Below are 14212 nucleotides of genomic sequence, written 5' to 3'. Positions count from 1 at the left end.
CTCAGTGATGTGTTGTGTTCAATTTGCCCCAAACATAACACTATGTATTCAGGACATAAAGTTAATTTCTTTGCCACATTCTTTGCAGTTTTACTTTAGTGCTTTATTGCAAACAGGATGCATGTTTAGGAATATTTTTGTTCTGTACAGACTTCCTTCATTTCATGCTGTCATTTAGATTAGTATGGTAGAGTAACTGCAGTAAGATGTTGATTGATCCTCAGTTCTCCTGTTACAGCCATTAAACTCTGTAACTGTTTCAAAGTTACCATTGGCCTCATGGTGAAATCCCTGAGCGGTTTCCTTCCTCTCCGGCAACTGAGTTAGGAAGGACACCTGTATCTCGATTGATGGACCTTACAGATATTTATGTGTGGGGTACAGAGATGAGGTCATTCAAAAAATCCTGTTAAAACACAATTATTGTACACAGAGTCCCTGCAACTTATTATGTGACGTGTTAAACACATTTTTACTCCTGAACCCATTTATACTTGACATAACGGGTTGAACATTTATTGACTCTAGATATTTCTGTGTCTCAGGCAGGCTGTGTGAGCTGCAGTGTGAACCAACCATACCTCCAGAGTGAAGGAGAGCACCACGTCAGACTTGGACAGCGTGTTCTCGTCCTCCTGGCCCATGTCTATGATGGAGGTGTTGTGCCCTCGTTTGAGCTTCTGCAGTTTGAACTCTCCTCCCTTGGACACGGGCATGCTCTCCAGGTTAGCCATCAGCAGGTTCACTGAGGATCTCAGCTCCTCTATGAACATGGCCTCCATCTCTTTGGACACAAACTTGGGAAACTTGCCGCCCTGTTAGACAGACGCACGCAGGCATACGCACAGGGACATACACACGCAGGCACACGATCACACACACGTCCATAGTGAAGTCTACGACCATAAAGTGTACAGTATTTTTTTATGAGGATGTTTATTCATGCGTACTCCTGCCCTGAGTCTACCTCTGTTTTTACATTATTGAGGCTGTTTTGCTCATGTGAGAGTCTACGGTTCACAACACACACACACTGTAGTACGTCTACTACTTAGTGTATAGGCCTTAGGCCTACTGCCCTCTACAGTATCTGTTACAGCTCTGGTGAGGTGATTTAAGAGGGGTGGGTTGGTGTCTAATTCTCTACTTTACTTTCAGGTAGTGGTGTCTTACCCTGGCGATCTGATCAGCCATCTGCAGTCGTCCGTCCAGTTCTCTCCTGATCTGTGCAGCCTGCTCGTCTGGGTTATCAAGCTGGAAACGAACACAATGAGAGAAGATTTCATCATGACATAAGCCTGACATACAGCGTTTACTGTCGCCTTAGAGGTGACATAGGCCTTACACACAATCTCCATTACTAGCCTTTGTGATGCCCATGAGCATAGACTAATGGTGATGACATAGTATTACCTCATCATCCTTGGGAATGATTTTCAAAAGGATCATTGTCTGTAGTAATATATGAATGTATCAACATGGAGCGACTTGCATCGTACTTGTAAACCCCACTAAAGTGATGAGCTGGAATCAATATCATTTCCATTTGAATTCCATCACTTCCCCTCCGGTGGGAAAGATGATCGATATTCAACCACTGTCAAATGATTGTGTTCCTATGTTAAAGGGGGAGTCAGCAGTTGAAACAATGTTTCGGTAAAAAGCTGAGGAATGGGGCTGGAGAAATACAACCACTTTCAAGTTCAAAAACAGAGCTATGGATCCAAGGACTGACCATCCATGCTATCAAAACGATAGTTTAACATTTTTTGAAGCAATATCGTGTTTGTATAGTCCCATGTGGCTGAGTTGGTAAAGCATGTCGCTTCTAACGCTAAGGTTATGGGGAACCAGTATGAAAATATATGCACTCATGAATGTCAGGTTTCAAGACTAGTCATTCAACTGAGACTGCTCTTCTCTGTATCACGGAGGCGCTCCGCACTGCTAAAGCTAACTCTCTCTCCTCTGCTCTCATCCTTCTAGACCTATCGGCTGCCTTCGATACTGTGAACCATCAGATCCTCCTCTCCACCCTCTCTGAGTTGGGCATCTCCGGCGCGGCCCACGCTTGGATTGCGTCCTACCTGACAGGTCGCTCCTACCAGGTGGCGTGGCGAGAATCTGTCTCCTCACCACGCGCTCTCACCACTGGCGTCCCCCAGGGCTCTGTTCTATGCCCTCTCCTATTCTCGCTATACACCAAGTCACTTGGCTCTGTCATAACCTCACATGGTCTCTCCTATCATTGCTATGCAGACGACACACAATTAATCTTCTCCTTTCCCCCTTCTGATGACCAGGTGGCGAATCGCATCTCTGCATGTCTGGCAGACATATCAGTGTGGATGACGGATCACCACCTCAAGCTGAACCTCGGCAAGACGGAGCTGCTCTTCCTCCCGGGAAGGACTGCCCGTTCCATGATCTCGCCATCACGGTTGACAACTCCATTGTGTCCTCCTCCCAGAGCGCTAAGAACCTTGGCGTGATCCTGGACAACACCCTGTCGTTCTCAACTAACATCAAGGCGGTGGCCCGTTCCTGTAGGTTCATGCTCTACAACATCCGCAGAGTACGACCCTGCCTCACACAGGAAGCGGCGCAGGTCCTAATCCAGGCTCTTGTCATCTCCCGTCTGGATTACTGCAACTCGCTGTTGGCTGGGCTCCCTGCCTGTGCCATTAAACCCCTACAACTCATCCAGAACGCCGCAGCCCGTCTGGTGTTCAACCTTCCCAAGTTCTCTCACGTCACCCCGCTCCTCCGCTCCCTCCACTGGCTTCCAGTTGAAGCTCGCATCCGCTACAAGACCATGGTGCTTGCCTACGGAGCTGTGAGGGGAACGGCACCTCAGTACCTCCAGGCTCTGATCAGGCCCTACACCCAAACAAGGGCACTGCGTTCATCCACCTCTGGCCTGCTCGCCTCCCTACCACTGAGGAAGTACAGTTCCCGCTCAGCCCAGTCAAAACTGTTCGCTGCTCTGGCCCCCCAATGGTGGAACAAACTCCCTCACGACGCCAGGACAGCGGAGTCAATCACCACCTTCCGGAGACACCTGAAACCCCTCCTCTTTAAGGAATACCTAGGATAGGATAAAGTAATCCTTCTCACCCCCCTTAAAAGATTTAGATGCACTATTGTAAAGTGGCTGTTCCACTGGATGTCATAAGGTGAACGCACCAATTTGTAAGTCGCTCTGGATAAGAGCGTCTGCTAAATGACTTAAATGTAATGTAAATGTAATATCAAACACTAGGCTAGAAGCTAGCTAAATAGTTTGTTGCTAGCATATCTGGCAATATGACAACTGAGGTCAACAATACCAGTTGCTGAAAACAGCTGGTCAAATGAGAAACATGTAGGAGGATGACAGCATAGCACCATTTGCGTCATGACTGCAACGTTGACAGACCGGAGACATTCATGCTCATTACTCACCACATTCCCACTCTAGAATGCGCTTCTAGCCAATCAGAAACGAGTATGGAACAATGCCGTGGTATAACACATATACCACAACACATACACAGACGTGTTCAAGACCACATGTGCATCACCACACACACACACAGATATGCAACAAGATCTCTATAGTGTATGCTAATATAATCCCCCAGTCTGTTCAGAGGCATTGTTGGGGCTCTTCAAGTGGGATGGGCAGAACACACACACACACACACACACACACACACACACACACACAATGTACAGTACTAGTAACAGTGTGTGTGTTGGTCAGTAAGCCATCTGCACAGGAGCAGGGCTGTAATGTCTCCATCCCTGTCTCCAGCTGGTGTCTACAGAACTGTCCTACACACCAACCGTTTCTTCTACACTCCCTGTAGATAATACACGAGCAAAACACTCCAACGAACGAGCACACACAGAATAGCAGAAAGCTAATTTCAACACCCAAACGGCCAGACACACCCAAATTCCCAGGGCTGGCATTCCCCTCTGTCAGAGTTGTATGCCCTGTGCCAAGCAGGTGCCCTGTCCACTAGATTATCTCTGCCCACGCTACATACGCCCTCTCCACCCTCTGACAGGGCACTGAGGCATTCTTCACAGCAACACTCAGAGAGGGATGAGAAACAAGGGAGAGGGTGGATGAGAAGCCTACAGTTGTCATAACACACACACTCAGACAGAGATACTTTTCTGCATTACACCCGAACAGTAATCAGAAAGAGAAATCCCTGTCATAATAGAATCAGATCTGATGTAAGCAATGCCAACTATAATTAGATGAATTAAATCTGCTTAATCTCCACTGGCCAAAAGCTGTGCACCTGATTGCCACACCATATGTACTGTATCTAACAGTGTTTATCAGTGTGTGTTTGAGAGTATTGTGTTAGTATGAATGTGTCTGGAATAAATGCACGCTCTCCCATGGCCATCCATCTCAACACAGTCGCCCTGTCTAGAATACAACTCTTCAACATGACTTCACCTTCTCCCCTCCCTCTGTAGCCTCCAGGAAGACCGGGAACCCATCTTCGTTTAATGATACAGATGTCAGGATGAAGATTGTGAGATTTGCCACCATGCATTGTGTGTGTGTCTGTGTGTGTAGGTGGGTATTGGTGAATCAAAAGATGATCTCTCTCCATTCACACCATTCTCTCTCTTAATTTCTGTTTTTCATCCTCTGAATTATAGCACAGAATGTCCCTGTTCTCTCCCTCTCGCCAAAAGACTACCTATATGTTTCTCTCTCCGTATCTCCTACCTTCCCTCTCCCTGTCTCTGTGTTACCCTCTCAGCCCTCTCTTGCCATTGCATTTTCTGACTGCTGCATTAACATGTTGCTGAACACCCACCCCTGCTGCTACCACCAACTCAAATCAATGTTTATTTATCACGTGCGCCGAATACAACAGGTGTAGACCTTACAGTGAAATGCTTACTTACAGACCCCAACCAACAGTGTGATTTTTAAGTTAAAATAAATGGTATTTAGTGAACGATAGATACGTAAAGAATAATACAACAGTAATAAGACAGTGAAAAATAACAGTAGCGAGGCTATATACAGTAGCGAGTCTATATACGGGCACTGGTTAGTCGGGCTAATTGAGGTAGTATGTACATGTAGGTATGGTTAAAGTGGCTATGCATATATGATAAACAGAGAGTAGCAGTAGCGTAAAAGAGGGGTTGGGGGGACAACGCAAATAGTCTGGGTAGCCATTTAATTACTGTTGAGAAGCCATTTGGTCCTAGACTTGGTGCTCCGGTACCGCTTGCCATGCAGTAGGAGAGAGAACATTCTATGACTGAGGTGTGTGGGGTCGTTGAGAATTTTTAGGGCCTTCCTCTGATGAGGTCCTGGATGGGAGGCAGCTTAGCCCCAGTGATGTACTGGGCCGTACGCACTACCCTCTGAAGTGCTCGTTCGGAGGCCGAACAGTTGCCATACTAGGCAGTGATGCAACCAGTAAGGATACTCTTGATGTTGCAGCTGTAGAACCTTTTGAGGATCTGAGGACCCATGCCAAATCTTTTTAGTTTCCTGATGGGGAATAGGCTTTGTTGTGCCCTCTTCACGACTGTCTTGGTGTGTTTGGACCATTCTAGTTTGTTGGTGATGTGGACACGAAGGAACTTGAAGCTCTCAACCTGCTCCACTACAGCCCCATCGATGAGAATGGGGACGTGCTCGGTCCTCCTTTTCCTGTAGTCCACAATCATCTCCTCTGTCTTGATTATGTTAAGGGATAGGTTGTTCTTCTGGCACCACCCGGCCAGGCCTCCCTATAGGCTATCTCGTCGTTGTCTGTGATCAGGCCTACCACAAGCTTTACATTCCTGTTGTGTTTGAGAGAGAACACACACACACACACACACACACACGGCTTGGGCAGCCGACAGACACACAGTCAAGTATGTATGGGATGTGTGTGGGGTCAAAATGGGGCCAATCTGTCCTCTTTACATTACAGGATGAGATTCCAAAGTAATTAATCCCAAGTCTCAATCCCGGCCAGTGATCAAAGCCCTACCTAAAACGGTTTCAGCCCAGGATGCAAAGAGCAGACTCTACCTAGAAGTTCCTTCTACCTCAAACCTAAGTGTCCCCTACAGAGTGGCAAGACGAGTCATCTCATTTGACACACTGCGTAACAGTATATTGTCTTCCATGCCCTCTTAATTTAGTAGATCCCACATCCCCATTGGGTTAGGCACTGATGATCCCTGTCTGTGTGTGCCTGCCTGTCAGTCAGTCAGTATGTGAAAATCGAATCTACTTTAAAACGCCAAGATGTCATACTATTTTGGGCTTTAACAAGAGATGATCAATTAGATATGGGGGGGGACGAGCTACAGAAATCAACAAATAATGGGAAACAAAGCAATCTCGCATGATGCATTCTCAGTATTCGAAAATCAAGTATGGTTTAAACGCCAGAATGTTATACTCATTTTGGCTCTTCATCTAGTAGAATTGGATGCATACTTTTCCACAATGCATTGGAAAATGTGGGTTGCAAATGATAGACCCTTGTTCTCTTCAAATAGCCAAACAACATTTACATTACATTTAAGTCATTTAGCAGACGCTCTTATCCAGAGCGACTTACAAATTGGTGCGTTCACCTTAAGACATCCAGTGGAACAGCCACTTTACAATAGTGCATCTAAATCTTTTAAGGGGGTGACAAGGATTACTTTATCCTATCCTAGGTATTCCTGAAAGAGGTGGGGTTTCAGGTGTCTCCGGAAGGTGGTGATTGACTCCGCTGTCCTGGCGTCGTGAGGGAGTTTGTTCCACCATTGGGGGGCCAGAGCAGCGAACAGTTTTGACTAGGCTGCGCGGGAACTGTACTTCCTCAGTGGTAGGGAGGCGAGCAGGCCAGAGGTGGATGAACGCAGTGCCCTTGTTTGGGTGTAGGGCCTGATCAGAGCCTGGAGGTACTGAGGTGCCGTTCCCCTCACAGCTCCGTAGGCAAGCACCATGGTCTTGTAGCGGATGCGAGCTTCAACTGGAAGCCAGTGGAGGGAGCGGAGGAGCGGGGTGACGTGAGAGAACTTGGGAAGGTTGAACACCAGACGGGCTGCGGCGTTCTGGATGAGTTGTAGGGGTTTAATGGCACAGGCAGGGAGCCCAGCCAACAGCGAGTTGCAGTAATCCAGACGGGAGATGACAAGTGCCTGGATTAGGACCTGCGCTGCTTCCTGTGTGAGGCAGGGTCGTACTCTGCGGATGTTGTAGAGCATGAACCTACAAGAACGGGCCACCGCCTTGATGTTAGTTGAGAACGACAGGGTGTTGTCCAGGATCACGCCAAGGTTCTTAGCGCTCTGGGAGGAGGACACAATGGAGTTGTCAACCGTGATGGCGAGATCATGGAACGGGCAGTCCTTCCCCGGGAGGAAGAGCAGCTCCGTCTTGCCGAGGTTCAGCTTGAGGTGGTGATCCGTCATCCACACTGATATGTCTGCCAGACATGCAGAGATGCGATTCGCCACCTGGTCATCAGAAGGGGGAAAGGAGAAGATTAATTGTGTGTCATCTGCATAGCAATGATAGGAGAGACCATGTGAGGTTATGACAGAGCCAAGTGACTTGGTGTATAGCGAGAATAGGAGAGGGCCTAGAACAGAGCCCTGGGGACGCCAGTGGTGAGAGCGCGTGGTGAGGAGACAGATTCTCGCCACGCCACCTGGTAGGAGCGACCTGTCAGGTAGGACGCAATCCAAGCGTGGGCCGCGCCGGAGATGCCCAACTCGGAGAGGGTGGAGAGGAGGATCTGATGGTTCACAGTATCGAAGGCAGCCGATAGGTCTAGAAGGATGAGAGCAGAGGAGAGAGAGTTAGCTTTAGCAGTGCGGAGGGCCTCCGTGATACAGAGAAGAGCAGTCTCAGTTGAATGACTAGTCTTGAAACCTGACTGATTTGGATCAAGAAGGTCATTCTGAGAGAGATAGCGGGAGAGCTGGCCAAGGACGGCACGTTCAAGAGTTTTGGAGAGAAAAGAAAGAAGGGATACTGGTCTGTAGTTGTTGACATCGGAGGGATCGAGTGTAGGTTTTTTCAGAAGGGGTGCAACTCTCGCTCTCTTGAAGACAGAAGGGACGTAGCCAGCGGTCAGGGATGAGTTGATGAGCGAGGTGAGGTAAGGGAGAAGGTCTCCGGAAATGGTCTGGAGAAGAGAGGAGGGAATAGGGTCAAGCGGGCAGGTTGTTGGGCGGCCGGCCGTCACAAGACGCGAGATTTCATCTGGAGAGAGAGGGGAGAAAGAGGTCAGAGCACAGGGTAGGGCAGTGTGAGCAGAACCAGCGGTGTCGTTTGACTTAGCAAACGAGGATTGGATGTCGTCGACCTTCTTTTCAAAATGGTTGACGAAGTCATCTGCAGAGAGGGAGGAGGGGGGGGGGGAGGGGGAGGAGGATTCAGGAGGGAGGAGAAGGTGGCAAAGAGCTTCCTAGGGTTAGAGGCAGATGCTTGGACTTTAGAGTGGTAGAAAGTGGCTTTAGCAGCAGAGACAGAAGAGGAAAATGTAGAGAGGAGGGAGTGAAAGGATGCCAGGTCCGCGGGGAGGCGAGTTTTCCTCCATTTCCGCTCGGCTGCCCGGAGCCAGCCCTGTTCTGTGAGCTCGCAATGAGTCGTCGAGCCACGGAGCAGGAGGGGAGGACCGAGCCGGCCTGGAGGATAGGGGACATAGAGAATCAAGGGATGCAGAAAGGGAGGAGAGGAGGGTTGAGGAGGCAGAATCAGGAGATAGGTTGGAGAAGGTTTGAGCAGAGGGAAGAGATGATAGGATGGAAGAGGAGAGAGTAGCGGGGGAGAGAGAGCGAAGATTGGGACGGCGCGATACCATCCGAGTAGGGGCAGTGTGGGAAGTGTTGGATGAGAGCAAGAGGGAAAAGGATACAAGGTAGTGGTCGAAGACTTGGAGGGGAGTTGCAGTGAGGTTAGTGGAAGAACAGCATCTAGTAAAGATGAGGTCGAGCGTATTGTCTGCCTTGTGAGTAGAGGGGGAAGGTGAGAGGGTGAGGTCAAAAGAGGAGAGTAGTGGAAAGAAGGAGGCAGAGAGGAATGAGTCAAAGGTAGACGTGGGGAGGTTAAAGTCGCCCAGAACTGTGAGAGGTGAGCCGTCCTCAGGAAAGGAGCTTATCAAGGCATCAAGCTCATTGATGAACTCTCCGAGGGAACCTGGAGGGCGATAAATGATAAGGATGTTAAGCTTGAAAGGGCTGGTAACTGTGACAGCATGGAATTCAAAGGAGGCGATAGACAGATGGGTAAGGGGAGAAAGAGAGAATGACCACTTGGGAGAGATGAGGATCCCGGTGCCACCACCCCGCTGACCAGAAGCTCTCGGGGTGTGCGAGAACACGTGGGCGGACGAAGAGAGAGCAGTAGGAGTAGCAGTGTTATCTGTGGTGATCCATGTTTCCGTCAGTGCCAAGAAGTCGAGGGACTGGAGGGAGGCATAGGCTGAGATGAACTCTGCCTTGTTGGCCGCAGATCGGCAGTTCCAGAGGCTACCGGTGACCTGGAACTCCACGTGGGTCGTGCGCGCTGGGACCACCAGATTAGAGTGGCCGCGGCCACGCGGTGTGGAGCGTTTGTATGGTCTGTGCAGAGAGGAGAGAACAGGGATAGACAGACACATAGTTGACAGGCTACAGAAGAGGCTACGCTAATGCAAAGGAGATTGGAATGACAAGTGGACTACACGTCTCGAATGTTCAGCAACAACAACAAAACAACAACAACAAAACTAGGCTACTTAATTGGGAAGATACCGAATAGCGAAGCTTCTGCGGTGGTGTTCAAATGTAGGCAAAGTCATTTTTGTTCTCATTAAAATGATCACATCTTTGAAAACATAAGTTTTTTTTTTTTTTTTTTTACAGCACTTTGGTTTCACTAATAAATATGTTGAAATTGAACCAAACTTGTTTCTGTCTTCAGTCCTTTTTAAATAGGATAGATGGGCTGTATGGGCTTCTGTCACGACGATGCTGGGAGACGGGAAGCAAGTGCAGGTAGTGAGTATAATAATAAACGTACCAGAGCACACCGCAAGACACAAGTGTAACGTATGGACATGGAACAACATTATTACTGCCTGGGGAATAGATCTAACGGAGTGGCAGATATAGGGGAGGTAATGAGAGAGAAAATGGAGTCCAGGTGAGCCTAATCATGTAGAGTAGACCGCGTAATATTTGATGCCAGATGCGCGTAATGATGGTTGCCAGGACCGGTGGTTCCTATTCTATTCAACGTTTAGAGTAATTAATCAAATTGGAACTGAGCTATTATCAGATTGGTTAATGCGATGCATTTCTGTTGAATTTGGAAAAATCCACCCGCACTCGGCCTCACCTCCCCTACTCAGCCAGTGGCATACTGCATACTTTTTACTAAATGGTACATGCTAAATAGTATGCGACGATGACTACATAGTATGCAGTTTAAGTATGTAGTACGCTAGTATGGATATTCAGACACAGCCAGCCAGTCAGCTTGTGTCTGTGATCTTTAGTATCAATCTTCATCATGTTGTTGTAACTGTAGAAGCTGTGCTGTTGTTGTGCTGAGTGGCAATCGATAGTGTATTCTGTCCACTGAGTAGCATGATGAACTATCTATCTTTTTCAATCACTCACTAGAGCGTGGAGCCTCTGAGTCTGAGGCACCGGTCACTCCATCATTAAGCACTCCAGGCGGCAGATAACTCATCCTTATATGAAAACATTCATAGGGGGTGAACAGCTATAGCGTAAATACAGGCAGAGTGAGGCAGAGCTGGGAGGGTTGAGGATAAGGGTCAGGGAGACGTTCCCTCTGAAACTCACTTGTCCACCACGACGCTCCATAAAATTAATATTTTGGCCACATATCAGGATCGTAGGGTTGATTGAGTTTAGATCCCAGGACAATTGCACTGGCTTGATTGAGTTTAGGGTCAAGTGTGGCACTGTCTGATACCGTTGTCAAGGGTACAGTCCTCCTAATCTGCTTGTTCCCTTCTGTTTTCCACTTTTTAAAGAAAAACACAAGCATACACACACAACTTTGTTTTACTATCATTGTGGGGACCAAACAATTGATTCACATTCAAAATCCTATTTTCCCTAATCGTTAACCTAAACCTAACCTCAACCCTAACCCCAAACCCTAAATATTATTATAATGCTAACCCCTAAGCCTAAAATAGCCTTTTTTCTTGTGAGGAAATCTGGTCCCCACAAGGATAGTAAAACCAGACACACAAAAACGCAGAGTGCATAAGTGTCTGATCAATGTTTAATCCTATGTACTCCGGGCACACTTCCACTGTGATACTACAGTGCTGTCCTGTGTAACGAGATACCTTACATGAGGCTTCAGGCTCTTTTGTAGATCAACTCTCTACAGATGAGATTAAATGTCATAACACACAGGTGTTCAGCTACTGGGAATTTTGGCCAGAGGTAACGGACTAAAAGGATGGGTTTGCAGGATTTTGTGATTCACTAAATACTATCTCCTCTACCTATTCCAAACAGTCTCCTCTCGTCTCCTCTCCTTTGCTCTCCTCTCCTCAGTCTTTTAATTGTTTCAATAAATTGCAGTCCCCTCCGATTGATAGATTCAAAGCCAAACTCTGATATGTGATTAGGGGAAAACCTTTCCGGCCTGTCTGGTTTAATATATACAGGATGACAACGGCTGCCAGGGGAGGAGGGGGAGAGGGGAAATAAAGGTAGCCATGTTTACTGTCACCATGGTAGCACAAATGAGCAGACAAAGGGCATGGTGTGTGTGTGTGTGTGTGACTGACGGCAGAAAGGTTCCATAAACAAATAAACACACACACACAGTGAGCATAGCAACACACCATACAGACTACACCAAATCAAAAGTCCAGCATTGAGATCTACTTCAAAGCTTTCAGACAGACATCTGTTTGCAGTACAATAGCAGCAAGGTCTTTGATGAAAATTGAGGATATATTACTTCCCCATTCTGTAATAGCAGCAAATGTATGCATAGAACGGAGGGCTTTCAAATCGTTGTGTTGATGGCCTTGTTTATGATACAAAAACTATAAATCTTTTCTTTGGATTTGATCTCTCTCATCCATATTCAATGAGGTGTACAGTAAGTGATTTGACAGAGTAAAAGGTTTTATACATCTAACACAGAGAACAAGACTCATTGATGACGGCTGTTGTTTTTCTGTTCCACCTGAACTGGAAAATAACTGATCAAAAGGGACTTCTGACAGACTTCTAAAACATTCTGTGTGCTCAAGCAGGCAATTTTTTCGGGGAAAAATACAACTGTTTGCATTGACGCTTTTATGTTGTTTAATACTTAAAGACATGCTCCGGAACTTTGGCAACTAGTAAGTATTTTTGAAACCTCCCGCTTCGGGCTGGATGTGTCAATCTATAGTTCATACATGCATAATCTATGATCAGAATTACAGCCTTATCTTAATTAGCCACGAAATCCATAGTTTGAAAGTGACTGTTTACAGGAAGCTGCGCAGCGCCCTACATTTCCCCCCCACGTGGGTCAGCCCCCTAGCAATTCAAGTTTCAGCCAATGAATGTTAGCCCCTCGCCATTTGAGTGAGAACTAGCAAGATGCAGATTGAGAGAGAGAACCCCTTTTGGCTTGTGAGCTCTACTTTCAGAACTAATAAAGATGACAAAAGTACCAGAGAATCTCTTTAACTGATTCTACAGACTTAACGGAGAGTGTTTATATAGGGCATATGTATCCTTGAAGTTAGAGAGACCAATAGCCAGAATGTTAACAGACAATGGCAAGAGGGAGATGAACTGGCAACCAGAAGGTGTGTGTTTGTGTTCTGGGAGCAGAGATCAAGGCAAATGATCCGCCTCACTAGAGCTGGATTCTCCAGAGCTTTTGTATTGATAGATTGCAAATTACTGTTTTATATTCTTACTGTTTTATATCATTATATCCTCTTAGTATGAATAGATTGTTTTATATAGCCTTAGAAATCTAAATTAGTGTAAGGTTCAAGCTCTTTGTATGAGAAGTGTAATTATTTAGTGGACTGCAGTGGACTGTGAGAATACTCCCAATAACTCAAGACCTCTCCTGACTGATAAGATGTCCTGTGATATGCACGGAGGAGCATGGAGAAACCTTTTTCCAACTGTGTAATGGAAAAGTACTGAACTACATCTTTGTGGAAGGGAGGGGGTGAGAGCTGGCGCCGACAGAGATGGTCGCCTCGATTCACGTTCTTAGGAAACTATGCAGTATTTGGTTTTTTTATGTATTATTTCTTACATTGTTAACCCAGGAAATCTTAAGTCTTATTACATACAGCCAGGAAGAACTATTAGAACTATAAAAGCGGCAGGCGGTCGGCACGACCACATCCATAACTCCAAACCCCATCTGGTGAAAAGGAAGAAGACCCACTCTGTCCACCCACACCTAGGTCAAGTCACGCATCTGCCAAACAGGGCTGAAATTCTATTTATTCCTTAACTCAAATCATCATTACAGGCTAAAACATATTCATCAGAAGACAATATGCTCTGATTTTAATTTAGTCACTGAGGTTGTTTATTCACAGAAATGTTTACATAGTCATGATTTAGTCTTCAGTTTGCAGAGGTCACACACACACACACACACACACACACACACACACACACACACACACACACACACACACACACACACACACACACACAAAGGTAAAACAACATAAAATGCACACTATTACCCACATTATCAACTGGAAATCCATCAGCCCCCTTTGCACCATTCTTACACTGCAATCCCCAGAATTCAACCACAAGTCATCTTGGGGCGGCAGGGTAGCCTAGTGGTTACTAGTTACTAGTGTTGGACTAGTAACCGGAAGGTTGCAAGTTCAAACCCCCGAGCTGACAAGGTACAAATCTGTCATTCTGCCCCTGAACAGGCAGTTAACCCACTGTTCCAAGGCTGTCATTAAAATAAGAATTTGTTATTAACTGACTTTCCTAGTTAAATAAAGGTAAAATAAAAAAATAAGTGCAACAACAGCTTGCTACAAAATGTGATAGGAGGGAACCATCTGTATCTCAATCTCCTTCAAAAGCTTCCAACTCACAAAGGTACATGATGACAGGTACCCGAGTAGGGACACGGATTACAGCTGTTCTGTTCTTCAAACGCTCAATCTGACACTCAAAGCAAAAAGCATGTTATTTGTCACTTGCTTCA

General features: G+C 46.5%; 1 protein-coding gene across 7 annotated transcripts in view; it reads right to left on the bottom strand.

Annotated features, from left to right (window-relative positions):
• The window catches only part of LOC115138280 (calcium-dependent secretion activator 1), a 179040-nt gene that overhangs the window by 109446 nt on the left and 55382 nt on the right, over positions 1-14212 (bottom strand). For all 7 annotated transcript variants that reach the window (XM_029674982.2, XM_065000309.1, XM_029675032.2 and 4 more), the window contains exons 4-5: positions 1174-1254; positions 582-815 (exon numbers count right to left, since the gene is read on the bottom strand). In XM_029674982.2, the coding sequence (XP_029530842.1) occupies positions 582-815; positions 1174-1254 (315 nt within the window). The remainder of the gene's footprint in view (positions 1-581; positions 816-1173; positions 1255-14212) is intronic.

Source organism: Oncorhynchus nerka, linkage group LG2 (assembly GCF_034236695.1).
Source record: "Oncorhynchus nerka isolate Pitt River linkage group LG2, Oner_Uvic_2.0, whole genome shotgun sequence".
NCBI classification, from domain to species: domain Eukaryota; kingdom Metazoa; phylum Chordata; class Actinopteri; order Salmoniformes; family Salmonidae; genus Oncorhynchus; species Oncorhynchus nerka.
This window is presented reverse-complemented; position numbering and strand designations above follow the sequence as displayed.